Below are 19,499 nucleotides of genomic sequence, written 5' to 3'. Positions count from 1 at the left end.
AAAAAGCCCTTTTTTGAAAGGGAAAGGGCTTATAGCTGCTTCCTCCTTCTCCAGTTAACAAGATATTCTTGTGGATGTCTTGCCTTTATTTAGTGCACTGCTGCAACCTTCAGTTTTCTTGGATGCAGCAGGAAAAAAACAAAATCCCAAGTTCAGTCCCGTCTGCTGTAGGTCACTTCTCAACATTTCAATAACAATCAAGCTACGTCAGTGTAGTGAGCCAAACCCCAGCTGGGGTGGGGAAAAGTAGCTACCAAGGTGCAGTATGCAGCAATGTCACAGGCAACAAATACAGCACTGTTAAGACTTCTAGCCTGCATTTTGCTTTGCTAAAGCCATGCACTCTGTAGCACAGAAACGTTTCTTCACTACATCACCTCAACCCTTTTATTTCCTTCAGCCACCACTTGGTAGCCCGAGTGTATGAGAGCAAAGCAGAATTCCGGTCAGCACTGCAGCACGAGAAGGAAGGCTACACGATCTACAAAAACCAGGTAACAAGCGTGCATGCTGCTTACTTCTTGTGCTGCTTTCCTGCCCCAAACAAGTTCTGCCACTGCAAAGGGATGCTGCAACTTAAACACAGGGAGGCCTTTCTTATAAACAGCTCTGAGCAGATGCCAGGGAGCTCCCGTCTTTCTAGGGATGGGACAGAATTGCTGCCCTGTGCTGCAGTTGATTGGTTTTTATTCTGAAAGTCTTTGAATGGACTTTCCTGCTGATTTGTTCTTGCTGTGCCCCTGCCATTGGGCAGAAACTTCTGTTCGTGCCTTAGCCCCATGTTCTGGTAGGGCATGGAAAGAGCTGGTCTGTTCTTCCTGCTTTGTGCTTCGCCTGTCTTTCAGATGCCAGATCCAAAGTAGTTTGGTAGCTGAGCTGTTCTGTGGGTAGTACCCTCTCGCTTGGAGCCCTTGCTGATGCACAGTGAAACTTCTGCATCAGCCTGGGGTCTGTCTGAACACGTCTGCAGTTGCACACTGATTCCGTGCCATCTCACTGGCTGAAAGCACAGCCTGGTGGAGGGAATGCCTCTCACCCTGCAAACATGCTTCTACTTGATAGAAAGTTGTACTTCTGACAATAAGGTTCCTGCAGGAATGATTTCTGTTTGGTTTTTAATGCCAAAGCAGGTCGAATACAATTCTGGTGATTTTCTGTAAGGATGTTGAGCTGGCAAAGACTAGGAGTGCACCCTGATTTATAATGCAACTTTTTTTTTTTCATTTTCTGGTTAGCTTGGAGAACACCACGAAAAGACCAAAGAGAGCTCTGAGTACTTGAAATACCTGACTCAGCAAGCAGTCGCTCTTCAACGCACAATGAATGAGATCTACAAGAATGGCTCCAATGCGAACATCATGCCACTTAAGGTAACCTTATGCGATGAAAGCAGTTGAGAGTACTTGCCATGAATGCAGAGATTCGTATTCAGCTGTTACTGAGGCCATGTGAGCATGAGCATGCAGCCTTCTGCCTGTGCAGGCAGCAGTAACAGCTGTGCCAGTTGCAGACACCAACAGGAGGTCCCTGAGAAGGGCAGAGGCTCAGATAGACACAGGAAAGTGTTACTGCTGTGGACTGAGCGCTTGCCTCCTCTGCTTCTGCATACAGCTCTTCTGGGCTTCGGCTCTTTCTCTTGAGCCTAAGCAGCCCAGCCAAGCCGGCTGCTGTGCAGGATGCTCAAACTGGGAAGCCCACATTGGGCAGCCTGAACTGTGGGAGACTGGGACACCTCCGCACAAACCTGCCCCTGCTGGTGACTCACTGGCTGTAGGCACGTTACTCAATACAAAAGCACCTCAGTTTCCTCATCCTTAAAAAAAGAAAAAAAAAAAAAAAAAAAAAAGGCATCTTTCACCAAGTGCTTTGTTCTCAGTCCAAGGACTTTGTGGTTTGTAAGGCTGGACAGCAGAGCGTGGGGTGCCTGCTTTGCCTTGCCTTCCACGCAGCAGGAACCGGCTGCCGTTATCTGCATGTGCACCTGGCAAGTCCCACCAGCCTGTCTGTGGCATATCTAGGCCAGTGTGCAGCCACCTGTGTGCTGGGCGTCCTCCCTGCTATGCTGTGCACGAGTGGCTGCCACAGACTGCTAGTCAGCAGGCTGAGGAAGGGACTTCCAGCTGCACAGGCAGCTCCCACTAGAAAGGGCAGAGAAGGACAGCTCTCTGTGGGAGTGCTGGGGTTTTCTTCTCACTGAGAAGAACTAGATACAGAACTGAGGAGTTTGTGGCAGAGCAATCTGAGTGTAAGGACCGTGAATCGGGTAAATGGTCGAGTCTAAGTGTTGCGCTAGGAGGCTCAAACCCATTGAAGAGACTACCTGTGTTACAACACATGGAAGGGGGCAGAGGGGAAGGCAGGCAAGTTGAGATTTGATGTCACAGCTGATTCAGCAGGATGGTCCCAGAAGCAGCAGTATTACTGAGAGTCCATCTATCCTGGAAATTCAGTTGCAGCCTCCCCAGAATACTTCAGTGTAGTTGTGTCCCAGGACTATTTGTGGTAGTGCTCAGGGGCTTAGGGACTCTGTGTAACCATGTAAGAAAGCGCTGTACTGGCCTCTGTCCCAGAAACAAGGTAAGGGAATTATTCCTTGCCCATAACAAGAACAATCGATGTGCGGAGAAGTGAAAGGCAGTGTTATGAAACTGAGGTATCTGAGACTAGCATCAGCCTTATTGACCACCTGTCTGAACTGTGAGCATAGCATGTTCCTGTTAACACGCCAGGAGAAATAAACTTCATGATCCTGTTTGCTGTAATAGAGCAAGGGATTTGGAACTTGTGTAAATGTTCTGTGTAACTGAATGCAGTCAGAACTGTGCTCATAGTGGAAGTCTCCTGCAGCAATGGAGATCTATAGGTGCCTCTGTAACGTGGGGCTGTGAAGAGGTGCAAAAATATGAGCTGTAAAGTCACTGCTGCTAGAGCTAGCTTTTCTTCAACTGTTGCTGTATTGCCCCTTTTATAGTTGGGGGGGGAAGGAGGGTTATTGCCTGGGCTGGATTTGCTCAGTTGTTCAGTCTGCATTTTGACTTTTAAACTTGTGCTGTAGTTCACAGCTCCCAGTATGGCCAGCATCCTGGAGCAGCTCAACATTATCAATGGAATTCTCTTCATTCCGCTAAGGTAGAGTGCTAACTATGTACTTTGTACCTTTGTCTCCTAACTCATGGCTGTAGAAGTCAAGCAGTCTCTGTGCTTTGTTCCTGAGATAGCACGAGCCCCATGTTTCCCTTTACATGGAGTCACACAGACCCAAAACGTGGAGTTTCCAGAGGTTATGTACTTTTTCTCTTTTGCCAGCACTAGGCAAAGTGTCGCTCCTGCAGAAAAAAAAATGCTTTTGAAGGTGCCACAGTCACCTGAAGGTACTCTTGAACCCTTGTGAAGGGATTGCTCGCTGAGATCCCTCAGCAAGCTGTAACAGTGCTAGAAAAGCTCCTTCTTGGAGGAGTATTGCATGAATTGTCAGGGTCTCTTACAGGACTGTAACCATGACCTTGCAGCAGCTTTCTGCTCTCATAAAACCGCTCAATGCATCTTAAGGAAACTGGGAACCTTCCTTGAGAAGTGATGCTTATGTGGGCAAGACCTCTACGGTGCAGCTTCCCCCTGGGTTGCTCTGCAAGCAGCCAGGGAGCTCGTATTTCCCATTGTCTCCTGTTCTCAGCCTGCTCCCCTGGTAGCAAAGGGTTTGTCTTTCTTCAGCTCTGTTTGGAAGAGCAGGAAGTAGCTGAAGTACAGTCAGTGGTCTCTACCCATAAGAAATGAAGTGAGCGGTGCTGGCCTAACTGTAGTGAACAGCAGCCACTACCTTTGTCCCTGTGCTTCACTCCATTCTTTTTATTTGCTAATATTTGCTACCCTTCCTGGTTTTCCCCCTCAGCCAAAAAGACTTGGAGAACCTTAAAGCAGAGGTGCAGAGACGCCAGCAGCTCCAGGAAAGCATAAAAAGTGGTGAACATCTGGAACCAGAGGACAAAGCTGTGGAGGAGAAAGAAGCTGAGCCAAGCATGCCTTCCGCTGCGATCCCCTTAACACAGAGCTCTGCTTAATGTGTACCTCGCTTTAAAAAAAAAAAAAAAAAAAAAAAAGTTAAACCACCCTTTTCTGAATCTGAACCAGGGTCTTGGACTCCCCTGGAGCAGCTCCTCCTTTTTTTGACAATGTTATTGCACTGGTACAATTAATACACAATGCAAAGAACTAATCTGAGAAATGTAATCTGTCTGACTGAGCTTGTATCTGCCACGTGAAGGGGGAAGGTGGCCAGGATGCAGCAGCATATGAAAGACCCATCCTAGGTGAGCACAGCCAGAGGCTGTTGTGCCTGTGTGTGTGTGTATGTGTGTGTGTGTGCACATATCATCAGTTATTTCTACTTTGTACATATGAATTCCAAATGAATTGTCTTGAGGTATATAACATTTCTCAGGTCATTTTTATGTTGACTAAGGACACTGCTTTGCTAAAACCAGTACAGAAACATCCCCTATCCACTGCTCAGCATTCTTGTAAGATGTGGATTCCAAGCCAAAAGATTTATTCCCCCTCTCCCCCCAGTCACTATCCCAATTTGTGCTAAGGAAAATTAAGCAGCCATATTTGTATTGCTCAGATAACTGAAGCCTGTAATGTGTGTATGTAAGTAAGTGGGGAAATGTACAGCATTTTCTACATCAGGATATAGCCATTGGATTCCTTTAACCATTTTTTCTACTTTTGGTTGGCAGTTTGGCAAGTCAGTTTTTTTGTAACATTCATGTTCTAATTTTCAAGATATAGAGAAATATATATATAAATATATACGATACTCACAGTTCCACCTCTGCTCTGCTTCTAGCTGAGTAACTTAGGATATTGTATCCAAAGAGTGAGGGCTTGATAATTAAAGCGCACAAACTTCCATTATGATGGAAACCCCAGTGCCTAGACGAGATGGATACTGGCATCAAACAAGGTTTAAACTGAAATGATTTATTGGGCCACTGTTGCCTGCTTAACAGAGGGGAGGAAAAGTAAGAAACAGGGACTCGATCTCATTTGAAATAGCGACTCTACCACAGAGCTGATCAACCTTAACCTGGTTGCCAAATTTAACTAAATTGGAATCACGAGTTTCATACAACACGAAATTAGTAGGCTTTGGGGCAGGGAGGGGGGGTAAGTAAAAGCACTCCTCCCCCAGCACTGAAAGCTCTGGCTGATGTCTTCGTAACTAACGTTTTGCACACGGGGTTTGAGATTGTTCCCAGGGGAGCTTCCATTGCTGGCAATGGATGTTACTGGAGTGGCAGATGCCACGAACTGCCTCTGTCTTTCCCCCTCTCCCACCACACACACATCCCATCGTCACGTTACAGGACGAGCACAGGCTCCCCTGGTAGTGCAAGTCACTAAGCAGGTAAGACTTAGCCACTGCAGGCCATGGTATGCCGACAGAGTTGAATGTCCTTTTTTCCCAAACAGATCAAGCTGTAGAGCAACTTCTGATTGCTAGTCCAAAACCATCCTGTGCTGACAAAGGAGTCCAGTCTCTTTCTCATTTTGTCTGTCATGGCTAGTACCCTATGCTAATTTGCATTGCTGCTTTTACTGACCTTCTGGAGAAACAAGTGCTGTCACTGTGCTCTGTACCCTTGGGTTCCTGTACTACATTACAGGTATTTGTAACTTTGGTGGGGGGGAAGGGAAGTTGGGGAGCAGCCTCCGAGTTGTTAGAGGTGGCAAAGCAGGAGGAGTCTTTACTGCAAAAGACCTTGCTCCTATTGGAAAAAAAAAATATCTGAATTTCATGGAAAGCAATCAATAAATGACTACAGTGCATCTTTCCTATACGAACTTTCTTTTGCTAGTGTCTTTTAGTCCATTAAAAGCTTTTGAAACTATTTTAGACACTACTTATCAGTTTCTTTAAAAACTGCTCTAAGGTGGTGGGTACCATTCAGCTGAGCACCATCACGGAGCCCCCAGCTTCTGTTCTGAGCAAGAGCCCCTAGGCCAGAACAGCTCATGGTAGTTGGCAGCCTTAAAACGTGCACCTCACCTGCAGCTGCTGGGGGGGGCCCAGCGCCCCTCCGGCGCTCCTCTGCCTGCACCGAGGTGGGTGCTGGGGCCACTGCCTGCAGCTCGCTTGGGGTGATGCTCAGAAGGAAATGAAATGGGGGCATGCTCGGGGTTGGGCTCCCCGCTGTGGGTGCCTCCTGCAGGGCAGCAGCTCCACCACCTCTTCTAGAGGTGCGGGGCTGCTTGGACATGTCCTTAGATTGCCCTGTTGTGAGTTTGGGCAGCCTGATACTCGCTCCTCTCTGTACCCACTGCCTCCCCTGTTAACCGAGTGCCACAAGGGGCTGCCCTTGGGGTCCCAGGACTTGAGTCCAAGAGAGCAGTAATAACACTAACACCGGAGTCATAACCCCAGCAAGCCAAAGCCCCAGAGAAGCAAGAGCTACTCCCATCTGTTAACAAACACCACAGAAGCACGTCCCCCCGGGCGAGAAGGGGCTGGGCACAGGCACCGGCGCTGTCCTGGTAAACAAGGGAAGGGAAGCAGAAGCACACAAAGTCTCACTAACAAGGCTGAGCAGCTTGAATGCTATAATTTGTTCAATAACTGCATTTAACGAGTTCTGTAATCCTCTTTACCTCTCTTTGGCTTTGGGTATTCTCAGGTATTCAGTTCACAAGTCTGAGAAGCCAAAATGAACTTGGAAGCCCTGACCCAAACCGAGGGCACACCAGACCAAGCAGAGGGTAGAAGTTCAGGAACCTGCACATAGCTCTCCCAAACCCAGCCCAGCTTATGTCTGTTAGGCCCTTTATTATTAATTTATGCAGCTACATGTAGTGCACCTTTGCCTGGGGCTCTGCATCAAACACCCTGACACACTGTGTTAGGGGCACGGGGGCCAGAGTGCACAGAATTAAATTCAGAGAGATACTGAAACCATCAGCAAGTCTGAAGATGGCATAGAGAAAGCGACCCACTATTTTTATCCTCCCTGCTTGTTTTCCAGACAAAGGGATTTCAGCACTAAACATCAGCCATCTCCTACACCCCGACACGAGCTCCCTGTGCCCACGCAGCAGCCACGATGCCTGCACCGAGCCGCCCGCCCGGCTGAACCCATTCTCTTACAGTGCAACATCTCTTCCTGTTCAGCCTGGCTGCTGCAGCACTGTAGTTCCAGGCAGTTCTACAGGCAAACACCCCAAGGAGGCGATGCCTCCACACCACGGCTGCTGTCAGTATGGCAGCGGTTTGGGGGCTGGGGAGTGCTTCAACACCACAGATGCCTCAGGGCAACTCACATTTTACTAGGCCTTATCTTTTCCTTTTGATAAACTTACTGTGTTTTTATATGGCTTTCTTTGAAACCTGCATCTTAATTCTTCAAGTGGGTCACAAATGAACGCCTCCAACAGATCGCCAACAGAACAGCCCCAGCTCGTCTGCTATGAGCTAACACCATGCAAGAAGCTTACAGGGAAAAGAGGTGGTAGGGTGGCTTTGCTTCATTCTTTCCCCATACCATGGTCAAGGTTACAGCCTTGTCCTTCTACCTCTGAAGAAATGAGCATTTCCATGTTAGTTACTGAGCCATTTATAAACAGCACTCAAGGCAATGAAGGCCAGAGCAGAAGGAAAAAAACTACACACCAAGACACCAACATTGAAATAAAATGTAAGCCCTGCTTCAGTACCTCAGCTCTGCATACACGCACCTCCAACCACACAAGGCTTTTGGTGCCTACGAGAGCAAATAACTCCCACACCGAGATGCTTGGGGGGATTCACCCAGCGTGAACAGCTCCAACGGTACTGAACAGAGGTAGGGGAAAGTGAAAGGTGGTTCTACCAGGCCAACAGTAAATTAAGGTTCAAGGTATGTTAAAAAACCAAAGGCTCACCATCTGACGCTGCGGGAGGACAGCAGGAGGCAGCCGGCTGAAGGAGATGCAGAAAGGCAGCGAGGGCAGCTGGAGATGCTCAGACTCGCCACCACCACCCCCAGCTGACCGCTGGCCTCGCTGACACCGCGCTCTGCCACGAAGGGGGAGGCAGGGCCCGTGCCAGCGGCAGCGTGCAAGGGCACCGCGGTGTGCGTGTGCTGCAGGAGGCTGTGCTGACACCCTGACACCTGCAGTACAAGACGTGGGGATTTCTACCCAACAACATCAGTAAATTCTGCTCCAAATACACTTCATCTCAGAAAATCTTACTATGCTGAAAAGTCAGAGCAGCCTCCTAGCGCGGTGCCCACGGCGCACGCCTCCTCCTGCGGGCTGAGCGCTGCGGCGTTAGGGAGCACGAAACCACACGGTACAGCATTAAAAACCTTCAGATCATAGAGGAAACTGGCTTTTTAAGTTTGCATACATTTTAATAAAATCTCACTTTACCATTTTCATCAACAAAACCTCAGAATAGCCTAAGTGCAACCAACTGCCTTAAAAATGCCTTACGTTTCCTTACTCACATACAACTTGAATTAAAACTAAGTTTAAAGAAAAAGCAGTGTGGAGCAAAATCTGATGGGTGGAACACCAGGATCTTGTTTTCAAAATAGATTTAGTTCTTGCATCCAAGGAAACAAAAACACATCTAGTTTTATATGCATTTAATAGTTTACCAATTGGTACAATAAGATTTTTTTAATATGCAGAAAACATGAATAAATTTTGTTTTACACAGTCTGAGAGCAACAAATCTTACTGTAAAACACAGAGCAGTATTATATACATTCCTTTACTGTTTTTTTGTTTGTTTTTTTTTAATTGTGTCATATCTTCAGTTAACTCCTACAGTCTGGGGAACTGTTTTCTCCAATTGCAACCTCTAACATAGTTCTTATGAAAATTTCGTTTGCCTTCATGTCAATGTCAGGATCAACTTCTAAAACTTGAAGATTTTGCTCACTTATCTTCAGAATGAACTTGGGGAAGCCTGAGGGATAGGTAGGACAAGAAAGCAGCTACTTACATGACACAGTGGAAAGATATAAAGGCCAGTTAAATCCAGTTGTGACTTGTAAATCCAACCCAACCTTTCCCACTCCTAATGCATTTATCCCTACCATTTTATGCACGTATTCTTTGCTAGAAGATTCTTGGTATTGACTTTTTAAAAATACACTGGACTTTATGTACAGCTGGACAGCAAATAACTCATTCTAAGTGCGTTTTTCCTTCACTCAACTTAGTATTTTTTTCTTTATACTCAAATCATTAAAAGGATTATCAAGCCACCACTGTCTACAAAAAAAAAAAAAGTTTTCCTTTTAAATAGCTTTCATACAAGTCAAAAGCCATTTAAGAGTGATATTATCAGGCAGTTCACATAAAAACAGGAGGAGGCAAACAGGAGAAGCAGGGTACTGACAGTAAGACTGGGCTTGGTGAGTCTATAGCCAAAGCTTTCAAAATACTACAGTGCTCCACAGCCCTTGGACAACTTGCTAGCAACTAGTTTTTTTTTTTTTCTTTTTTTTTTCTTTTTAATTAGTGCCCCGGGCACATCATTGGTCACACCATACACAAAAGCAGGACGGTATTTTTTTTTTTTAATCTTCTAAAGTGCAAGATGCTATAAAACATCAACTTCCAGATTATGTCTAAACCACAATAAATGTTGCACTTTTTAGAATGCATCTAAGACTTCCTGGGCACATTATGTCAGTGTGGCACTGGAATGTCTGTCTGTTTTTAACCCCCCAAAAAAGTCTGTATTGTCTATTTGGTAACACAGTCTATATAGTTACTTTTTAAAAAACGCCAATTCTAGTACGGAAAGCGACAAAGCAGTGAACCTCTTAAATGCTCTAATAGATTTATTTTGTTATCCAAACCAGTAACCTCATTATTGTACTTGTTATCACAGGAAAGGCACAGGATTAGACAGCTGACAGAAAACGTTGCAAACAGTGAAAAAGTTCAACACAGTGTAATACCAAGGAGCAACACTGCAGGAAACCCTCACAAACCCAACTCCTGTGTTGTGGCTTTCACTTTTTTTTTTGTCTAAACAGGGCTTTAACTTTTGATCCATTCAGGACCATCCCTGAGATTATTCACTGCTTATTAAAGGAGAAGGTTGCAAACTGCATTGCAGAAGTACTTGGCAGGGTGTTTCACACAAGCAATTAGATGCTGCTAACATGACATTAGTTAGTTGTTTGCCCTTGTGTATAGTTGTATGCTACAGGGAAAAAAATGCAGTAGACAATTTCCACTTATTAGGTACCTTTAATTTCTCAGTCATGTTTACGAGTTATGTACATGAGTGTGGTTTTTGTTATACTTAAATAAAGTTTCTAGGTCCTATCAGGAATTAAACGGACTTATTACTTAACAATTGCAGATGCACTGAGGAATTTTAAGATGCACTACTTGTGTATCTGGAATTCTCGAATAGACAAAGAGCAGCAAATTTTTCCAGTCCAAGCAGCTAACAAAGAAAAAAATACTTTATCTGTGCATGCTGAAGTGCAGAAACACACACTAAAAATTACGTAAACCACTGGATTTAAGAAGTTAGCCTGAATCTTCAACTGGCTCAAAAAAACCCCCCACATCAGAACTCCATTTCCTCCACCCCTTCCCAAAGGCAAGTCTACGCAGGGAAACAACACTGAAATCCATCTCCTCCATGCAGAAGAAAGGATCCTTTTTGTGGGCGACTGTAGGAAATTAACCACTACACCCCTCACCAATTTCTTAGTGTGTACACCCTGTGTCAAGGATTTCTATTTTTAAAAGGGACAGTTTAAAAAGCCATGTAGTAAACAAAATGAATAAAAAAGCACAATTTCATCTGTTAAAATATCAGACTGGTACTTCAGTATGTTGGAGACTTTAAAGTGGATTTTTAAAAAGACCTGGTTAGTTCAGTAAGTATTGGAATTCTTAGTTATCTATAATGAAATTTGTCACAAAATGGTGATTAAAACATTAATTTATAGTATTTTCATTCACTGCAGGTCAAAAATCTTTAACTTTAGGGATATGCAAGTTAAAAATAGTATACACCAGACAATGCAAATACTAATATGCAAGTTGGGCTAGTTTTGTTGATATGATTTATTTTTTTGTTTTTAAAAGTTTACTTGATAGGATCATTCCAGCAGATGGACTTTGTTTTGTTGACGGTGTTTTTTCTTTTAGAAGCCTGTATCAATTTTTATCTGCCATTATAATCTGATCCTCAAGGTATTTAGTGCTTTCTTTAAAGCATCTAAATACTGTATCCCAAGATTTCTCAATACATGAACCACTAAGTTTTTATTCAAGCCACATTGTCTTGTCAAGGTAAATATAACCTCATATTCAAAAGGGTTTCCAAGGAGGCACTAAAGAAAACAAGAACCCTTTGCATACCCCAACCTCCTGCATGTGAATATAAGGGAAGTGTACTTTGATACTGTTGTGTAATAGAAATTGCACATCTCTAACAAACATTGAAAGCAAACAGCAAGTTGTACCATGGCAGTCATTTGGGAGAGTAAGCTCTATTGGAAATTAGATCACTAAGTTCTAGTGGGATGGACAACTCCTCCTGGAAGTTCGTCTAGCATTAAAAAAAAAACAAAACATTTAAACTTAGTTTAACAGCACAGCTTAACCATTGAATGACCAAATAAAAAATAAATACATTTATCACATCAGCTGCTACTAAGATTTGTTGTCTTATTTCAGGTTTACAGTTATATAAATATACCAACCTTGTGTGATAGGAGGCCAAAACAAGTGTATTCTGTTGATTTGGCAAATGTTCCATGACAAATATTCCAAAGTTTAATTAATTTCCATTAATTACATACAAGGTTCAGAAGATTCTGAATTGCAGCCATATTATCTAGTATTCTTAGAGAAGATTTATTAAGCACACTTAAGTGATGTTACATAGATACACATTTCTGAAAGAGCCCTACAAAACTTTTCCCAAATGAGGTCACCAATTCAGGCACCAACAGACAGCAGAAAGAAAAACAGGTATAATTATCCGACATAGAACGACACTGTCAACTATTCAGTTAAGTGCCCTATTTCAATTATCCAACTTCTGCCTTCTTAGGTCTGATGTGACCAATGCCAGCCCATGTTCTTAAACCTATGGTACTTCTAGACAACGTATGTAAATTTACAGTATACAATTTGGATTCACCATGCATGAATACTTTGTGTGTAACATTTAATAAGCTCAATCTACATCCAGAATAATTTACATGAAAGGACAATATTTATTTAAACAGAGCTCAATGGGTAACCATGGTATCTGAGTGCATCCAGAGGAAAAAAGGGGTCAAATGTGAATTCAATCAACGGCACTCCCACACTTTTACTGTTTGATCTACACTTCCAGTAACCACATACGGTGCCGTCTTGTGGAAATCTGTGAGGAAAGAAAAGCGTGTGTTAAGAATGAATGCACTTTAGTATTTCCCTCTCTCACTGAATGCCATTACTTTTTCCCCCAAAATGACACCGTTTCAAAGACTAAATTTCAAAGCTCTGCATATCTGTAGTTTTGAAGGCAAATTCTCTAATGTAAAGTTTTGTGAAGCAAGAAAATCTACTTTCAGTTCCATGGAGCTTCCATGGAAAAGAAATCTGATCAAGTTATAACAGAGGCAAGTTTGAAATACCTCAAGCTGATAAAGTCCTTGAATATTAGCAGAAGACATCATCATTTATTTACATTTAAGGTTAGAATCAGAAGTCAAGAAACTTTTACTTTTTGCTGTAGACAGTAGAGCTGATGTTTAAAACAAACGTGCAGTGTTGCTCACGAGATCCCAAAATATGTCATATATGCAACCACGTTTTGGACTGGGTGGGTCAGCAGGCAGTACTCAGTTTTATCCATGAAGAATCAAAGGACTGGGGGCAGAGCGTCTGGAAAGCTGCCCACTGGAAAGGGACCTGGGGGTACTGGTTGATAGTCAGCTGAATATGAGCCAGCAGTGTGCCCAGGTGGCCAAGAAGGCCAACGGCGCCCTGGCTTGGATCAGAATCAGCAGGACTAGAGAACTGATTGTTCCCCTGTACTCAGCTCTGGTGAGGCTGCACCTCGAGTACTGTGTTCAGTTTTGGGACCCTCACTACAAGGAGGACATCGAGGCCCTGGAGTGTGCCCAAAGAAGGGCAACAAAGCTGGTGAAGGGTCTAGAGAATAAATCTTCTGAGGAGTGACTGAGGGAGCTGGGGTTGTTTAACTTGGAGAGATGTTTCGGGGGAGACGTTATCACACTCTCCAGTTACCTTACAGCAAGCTATAAGCAAGGTGGGGATTGGTCTCTTCTTCCAAACACAAAGTGAAAGACAAGAGGAATTGGCTTTGAAATGCACCAAGGGATGTTTAGGTTGGATATTTGGAAAAATATTCTTTACTGAAAGGGTTGTGAAGTATTGGAACGGACTGCCCAGGGAAGAAGTTCAGTCACCATCCCCAAAAGTCTTCAAAAACCATGTACATGTACTACGTAGTGACATGGTTTAATGGTGGACTTGGCAGTGCTAGATTAAAGGATGGACCAGATGATCTTAAGAGATCTTTTCCAACCTAAATGATTCTATGATTCAAAACACCTCATTGTACAGAAAAGGTTCAGCAAATCAACCCACAAACTGAAGCAGACAATTCCAAGGATCTAATGTTAACGCTAATGTTCTTTAACTTTTCTTTAGCCCTTGTTCATCAGCTGTTTTCAATAAATTAAGAGTGAAGTCGAGTAAGAAACTCTGCATCTTGATGAGAACTGCTAGTTTTATTAGAAAACCTTAGTAGCCAATTCCAGGTCCGCTGCTAACCTAGCACACAAAGCTTTAATGAAGAAACTAGAAACTGGCCAAGGAGCACAGAGAAAGAAACAATACAGAAGATTCCGGAGTAAAGCTAGTTTTGTTGAGTGAGGAGTGTTTTTGCTAGGGTAGGGGGGAACTGACATCTATTAAGTTCTGGTAATGCCAAACTAGAATGCCCAGTAATTAAAATTAACATTATTTCCTGACTCTTTTACCTTGTCCCCTGCATTTTTTGTTGTTGGTGAGCATTTGCAATACAGCACTGCCCCAAATCCCTGCACACTCAGCAATGAAGGGTTCCAGAACACCTTGACAGTTAACGTCTTCGCCCAACGTGCAACACCGGTAACAGAAGTGCAAAAACTCGTAACACTCTAAATGCCTATCTGTCCTTATATGACTAAGATACATATAGCACAAAACTTCACTGGAATCCCAAAATGTAAATGCCTAGCTTGGTACTCAACTTCAGCTGGTAAAGATGTAGAAAAATTTGTATCTCTGGTTCTGAATGTCTCAGTGAGTACTGTGGAACAATACATACCCAAAGAGGTAACAAAGTGTTCGTGCGCATTGAGGGTTTTCATGCATCGTTTGTTCTTGAAGTCCCAGACACGTAGAGTCTTGTCATCAGCACAGCTCAAAATAAACTTTCCCCCAGAATGGAACAGAACGCCACGTACCCAGTTATCATGGCCCACCTTAAGCACAGAGACATTAGTAAGCAGATGCATGTTTTAAGGCTGAATGCTCTACAATTTATGCTATGGCAAACTGAGCAACTCTTTGCTCTGTCCCTGCAAGGAGATCATTTATTTTTCTAAAACCTGTAAGAATTTGAATTTTATCTTCAGTTCCTATTATTACATTTATTATATCAGCACTATCAACAATGTGAGTTCCTGTCCTTGAAAGCAAACAAACAGCGGTTCTCATGTGACCTCCACCGATCCTGCTCCCCACCCCAAGTGCTGACATCCAGGCCAACCTGAACACAGGCTGGAAAACAACAGCCCAGAGCCCACAGGAAGGCGACCACATTGAAAGAATATGACATTCCAAAGAAGACAAAATTCAGCTGATTATCAGCATTTCCACTGGCAAATCAAGCTACTCATTATAACAACTACACCACCACGCTCCCGCATTTATACTACCTATTTTGAAATTCTTAGTATTTCTCAGCAACGAGAGCTGAAATACAGAAGCCATTAAAACTGTCTATTTCCAGTGTGTGCCTTATTACAACAACTTTGTCTTTTTTACAAAAAAAGATAATTCACTACGTTAAAGTTGGAGTTAAGTACACAGCTATCATCACCAGAAAAACACCAATAAACTTACAAGTGTCATAAGGCACATGCCAGTGCTAATGTCCCACATCTTAATGGTCTTGTCTCTGGATCCAGACAGCAGAAAAGGCCCAGGCTTGCCACTCTTCTTAGTCTGCAGAAAATTATGTTTTAAGTTATGGCATATACAGGGGGGAAAGGAGAGGTAGCAAGCAGGTCCTTCGAGTGCTATTTCTTAGAAAAATTAATTATATGACAACTTACAACTAATAAACACACAACGCTAAAGCTAGGATTTGCAGGCATTTTGTTGCTAATACTAGGAGAAAAACAAAAAATGAAAGGAATTAATCTGTTGAAAGAATTATATGTCCTGCTCATATACCGAAAATACTTTGAATCCAAACTTGCCTACTGCAAGACATTGAATACAGTGGTAGGTGCGGTTCAAGTGGAGTCACACATCTCCAGACAAACGAGTATGAAGTTCAGACATACCTGTGTGTCCTCATTCTTCATAAAAAGTAATGACGCAAGCTTAAGAGTTTTTGGAGAGTCCCTACTCTGAGCTTATTGCCAATTGCTACCAAGCAAAGTATGAATGAGACTTAATTCTCAGAACATGAAATGCTTCAATTGTGAATGTCATATTAACTTGCTTCTTGCTCAAAGTTAAGTACTGCCATGTGACGTGTATAGCTGATCAGACCAGCAGAGGGCAGTGGAGACACCACTTCAGATAATTATCACTGCAAGAGGAAGTGAACATTCGGAGTTTAGCTTTAATTACTCTTAATTAAAAGATTATAAGAATCTTTTAAGGATGCAAGTAAAATTTGACTGAAATAATCTGTAAGATCTCTCAGCAGACAAGTTCCTGCCTTCAGTGTATCTGCTTTTCTCCTGGGGTATTCGGGTTCGTTATGGGCAGGGTAGAAATGTTTGTTCTGTTCATTAAACTAGAAATAAAAGTCAACTCCTTCTACACTTTGTCATCTTTAACAGGAAAATTTTTGCTGACCTTTAGTAAGCCTTTCTTAAAGATTTAATGGCCAAACGAGAGAATATGTATCCATGATCACACGAATGCAGATTTTTTTTTTTAAAGGATGTTTTTTCATATCATTAACTCTGCACACTATTTCTAACTTGCTACTACTCCCCCTACACATTTCATTTGCCTATGATCCTTACAAATTTCATGTTATGGTAGATAAGCTACCTTCCATGTTTCTTTGTGAAGGTATGTGAACGCTGTTCCACTCTCAACCTCAAAAATAGCCTCTCTAAACTTCACTTTCGTTAGCGCACTTTACTGCTAAAAGCACAGAAGCACTGAACCTATGAAGCCGAGAGGGGGGATTAATGTACACCAAGTATAACCAGCAAAAAGCCTCATATACCTGCTGTACCTGCCAATTATTTTGAGAACAAAGCTTAGTACTTTCATGTTTGTTAGCATTGGAAACATTACCTCTGATCCCGTAGCTTCTGATATGGTGGAGTATGAGCTCTCAGGAGCCCAGGAAATGCATTCTACCACATGCTCATGTTCTCGGAGCTCAGCTTTGCATTCCTTTGTCGCTACCACCCAAACACGCACTGTCTGGTCATTAGAACAACTGGCAATTAAGGTGCCATCCTGGTTAGGCCGCACCATGCGCACCCATTCTCTGTGACCCGTGAAAGTCTTCACACAGTAACTATTTAAAACAGAGAAACAAAGTAATTAACGCTGCAGTAAAACCACTACACATGCCTTTGAAATTTAAGGACACTTGACCTACCCGTAGAAGTTAAGCTAAGCTATTTCAGCACGCATGCCAGTTCTGGCTGATGTACAAGGCCATAACAGTTTATGGTAAGAAGTTCATATGAGAAAGAAGCAACAGTTAAGAACAAGCAAATACTTATTAAGGTAAAAAACAGGAGGCTCGGAGGCTAAAAATAAAATTGACACCCCAGTTTGCATTAAATATGTATTTTAAGAACACAGATTTACAAGTCATTCAGATAGCCTTCACCCACAACCTTGAGCAAATGGATGAATTAAAGAGACTACTGAAGAATGAAATAAGCAATAAGGCTAAGAAAATTTTAAAATTCAAATTCTTTCTCTGTGGCAAGAAAAGTAACAGATTTCACCTCCCTCCTGTCATACTCTTTAAACTTGTAGTTAACCACTACATTTATATTCCTACTTGGCCCCGAGTTAGTGTTACACCTTCATAGCTCCCAGAAAGATAAAGCTGGTTACCTTTAATTAGTGGCTATGAAAGCCCTGTACTTAGAAGATTTGAAGGAGAAACCTTCAGTTTGTATATGAAAAGAGCATAATACCATATCTCAATCAAAAGTCTTTCTGACATTCAAGATGCATGTTGGCCCACTTCCTTTTAGGAAGTGCTTTTTTGTGTGTTTTCTTTAGGTAGTGATGTTCAACTGCAATTGCACTTACCCTGTTTGGACTTCCCACATTTTGATAGTTTTATCCCTTGAGGCAGAGACTATATGATCTCCATTGGGCATGATGGCTACTGAAGAAACGTTATGATCATGACCTAAAAACAAAAAAAACTTTTATTACGTGGTACTGTAATATTGTTTTGACAGAGCATATATGACTTGCTATTCATTTGTCTCGAGCAAGTAGCTACAGCAGCAGCCTTCAGCACGTTTCATGGAATGATCTTTAAATGTAAATTTACGCCACACAGTCCAGCCACTGAGCAACCTTTAGGACTGTTTAAAAAAACAAAATTGTAAGATGTTTTAAAAATAGACATTCACTACTGCAAGCAAAACTTCCTTTGCAACAGTTACAAAGCCTGGCAGTTTAGAAGAGAGCTGCTCTGCTGACTATATCTGAAATTATCAATTAGGTCTGCTGGCAGTATTCTGATGCACTATGCAGAAGATGTCGCAAAGAGGTCTTCAGGAAGAAAGCATGCCCAACCTCACTGTACGTGCGTAATTCTCGAAGACTGAATGTGTCCATAATCTGGTATTAGATATTAGTAAGATACCATACTGTACTGATTCAAGAGCCAAGTAAGAACCAGTTGTACATCCATGATAGCAACTTTACTACTTGTAGAGACTGCTGGACTTGAACTACAAAGCAGCTACATTGGTAATCAAGTATCTGAAGTTCTAAAGTGTCAGAGAATACTAGTTTCAGTGCATGTACTATACAATTTCCCCTTGAAAATATAATTTATTTCATTTTACTTGAAATTGACCTTAAGGAATGTAACTGGCAACACACATTGAACTATTTCACCCACACTCACATTGTAACATCCAGTTCATCAAATTATACCTGCTGCATGTGTGTTCAGATAGAGATGCTTAAAGACTTAAAAAAAAAAAAAAACAAAAAAAACTGAAACACCACTTTATTTTCTCACCATCACCCAGCTGTGTATCATGTTCCACTGCAACATCTGTTCTTTCTCTACAGTAGTGTTCCGTGGTGTTTGAAGAACTGTACGCACAAAAGTCAACAGCTTTCTGTTTTTCTTTGGTGTGTGTTTACTCTTATAAAGTCTCAAACATTCTTTATTCCTACTCACCACTTCTACAAGATAGCATTAAAAGCATATGAGACAAGCAGCAGTATAAAACTGCTTTTATATCAAGACTATAAAATGAGGAGTTACTGCCAATACCTGGATCTATGTTGTGGTTGCTTTACTTTCCCATTTTTTCCCCATGTTTTTTGAGACTAATGCACTAGGCACATTCATTTGAAATCAGACAAATATGAAGCAAAAGACTGCACAGTACATACAGAACACTTTTCACCTTAACTGTTTCCTTCCTGAATCAGCACATTAGGGAATCAGTAGACAAAGATAACAAAAACTGTATCTTCAAATCAGTAGAGTTATCTAGTAAACATTTAATTTTCATAACTAAGCTGCTCTGCCATTTCAATATTGTTATGGGGAGTTACCCACAGCATCACACATAGCAGATTTGAGATGCTAGTTCATTCCATAGACACTGACCATATACTTCATTTACAGAGCACTCGAAGCATTATAACATCCCCTTCTTTCTTTTGGACAATACTGTGGTTTATATCCTCTTTCCACATCAGCAGTTTTCCTGGATCAAGAGAATCTCTTCACTTCACAGATTGCTAAATGAGTTCCCTTTATACCTTACCATGCATAGTTCTGATGCACTCAAAGCCCTGGAAATCCCATAGCTTAATGGTCATATCAGCAGAACAGGAGGCCAATAGTTTGCCAGTGTGGTCAAAGGAAATATCTTGCACAGAGTCTGTATGCCCCTTAAGGGTTCGTTCAAAGTCTCCTGTCTCATAATCCCACACCTGACAAGTGAACAGAAAATCTGTTAGCAGCAACCTATTACTCATTGTAATCTCCAGTC

General features: G+C 42.4%; 2 protein-coding genes across 3 annotated transcripts in view; one reads left to right on the top strand and one right to left on the bottom strand.

The window, feature by feature from the left end:
• CLUH (clustered mitochondria homolog) overlaps positions 1-4,227 on the top strand; it is a 33,226-nt gene extending 28,999 nt beyond the window's left edge. The window contains exons 23-26 of the mRNA XM_084299732.1: positions 401-494; positions 1,236-1,370; positions 3,056-3,129; positions 3,890-4,227. Coding sequence (XP_084155858.1) covers positions 401-494; positions 1,236-1,370; positions 3,056-3,129; positions 3,890-4,058 — 472 coding nt within the window. The 3' untranslated portion in view covers positions 4,059-4,227. The remainder of the gene's footprint in view (positions 1-400; positions 495-1,235; positions 1,371-3,055; positions 3,130-3,889) is intronic.
• A 7,992-nt stretch (positions 4,228-12,219) lies between these two features.
• PAFAH1B1 (platelet activating factor acetylhydrolase 1b regulatory subunit 1) overlaps positions 12,220-19,499 on the bottom strand; it is a 30,515-nt gene continuing 23,235 nt past the window's right edge. For both annotated transcript variants that reach the window (XM_084299575.1, XM_084299576.1), the window contains exons 6-11: positions 19,272-19,440; positions 17,557-17,659; positions 16,573-16,801; positions 15,151-15,252; positions 14,351-14,507; positions 12,220-12,394 (exon numbers count right to left, since the gene is read on the bottom strand). In XM_084299575.1, the coding sequence (XP_084155701.1) occupies positions 12,321-12,394; positions 14,351-14,507; positions 15,151-15,252; positions 16,573-16,801; positions 17,557-17,659; positions 19,272-19,440 (834 nt within the window). In that variant the 3' untranslated portion in view covers positions 12,220-12,320. The remainder of the gene's footprint in view (positions 12,395-14,350; positions 14,508-15,150; positions 15,253-16,572; positions 16,802-17,556; positions 17,660-19,271; positions 19,441-19,499) is intronic.

This window comes from Netta rufina (genome assembly GCF_964035555.1).
Source record: "Netta rufina genome assembly, chromosome: 21".
Lineage (NCBI taxonomy): Eukaryota > Metazoa > Chordata > Aves > Anseriformes > Anatidae > Netta > Netta rufina.
This window is presented reverse-complemented; position numbering and strand designations above follow the sequence as displayed.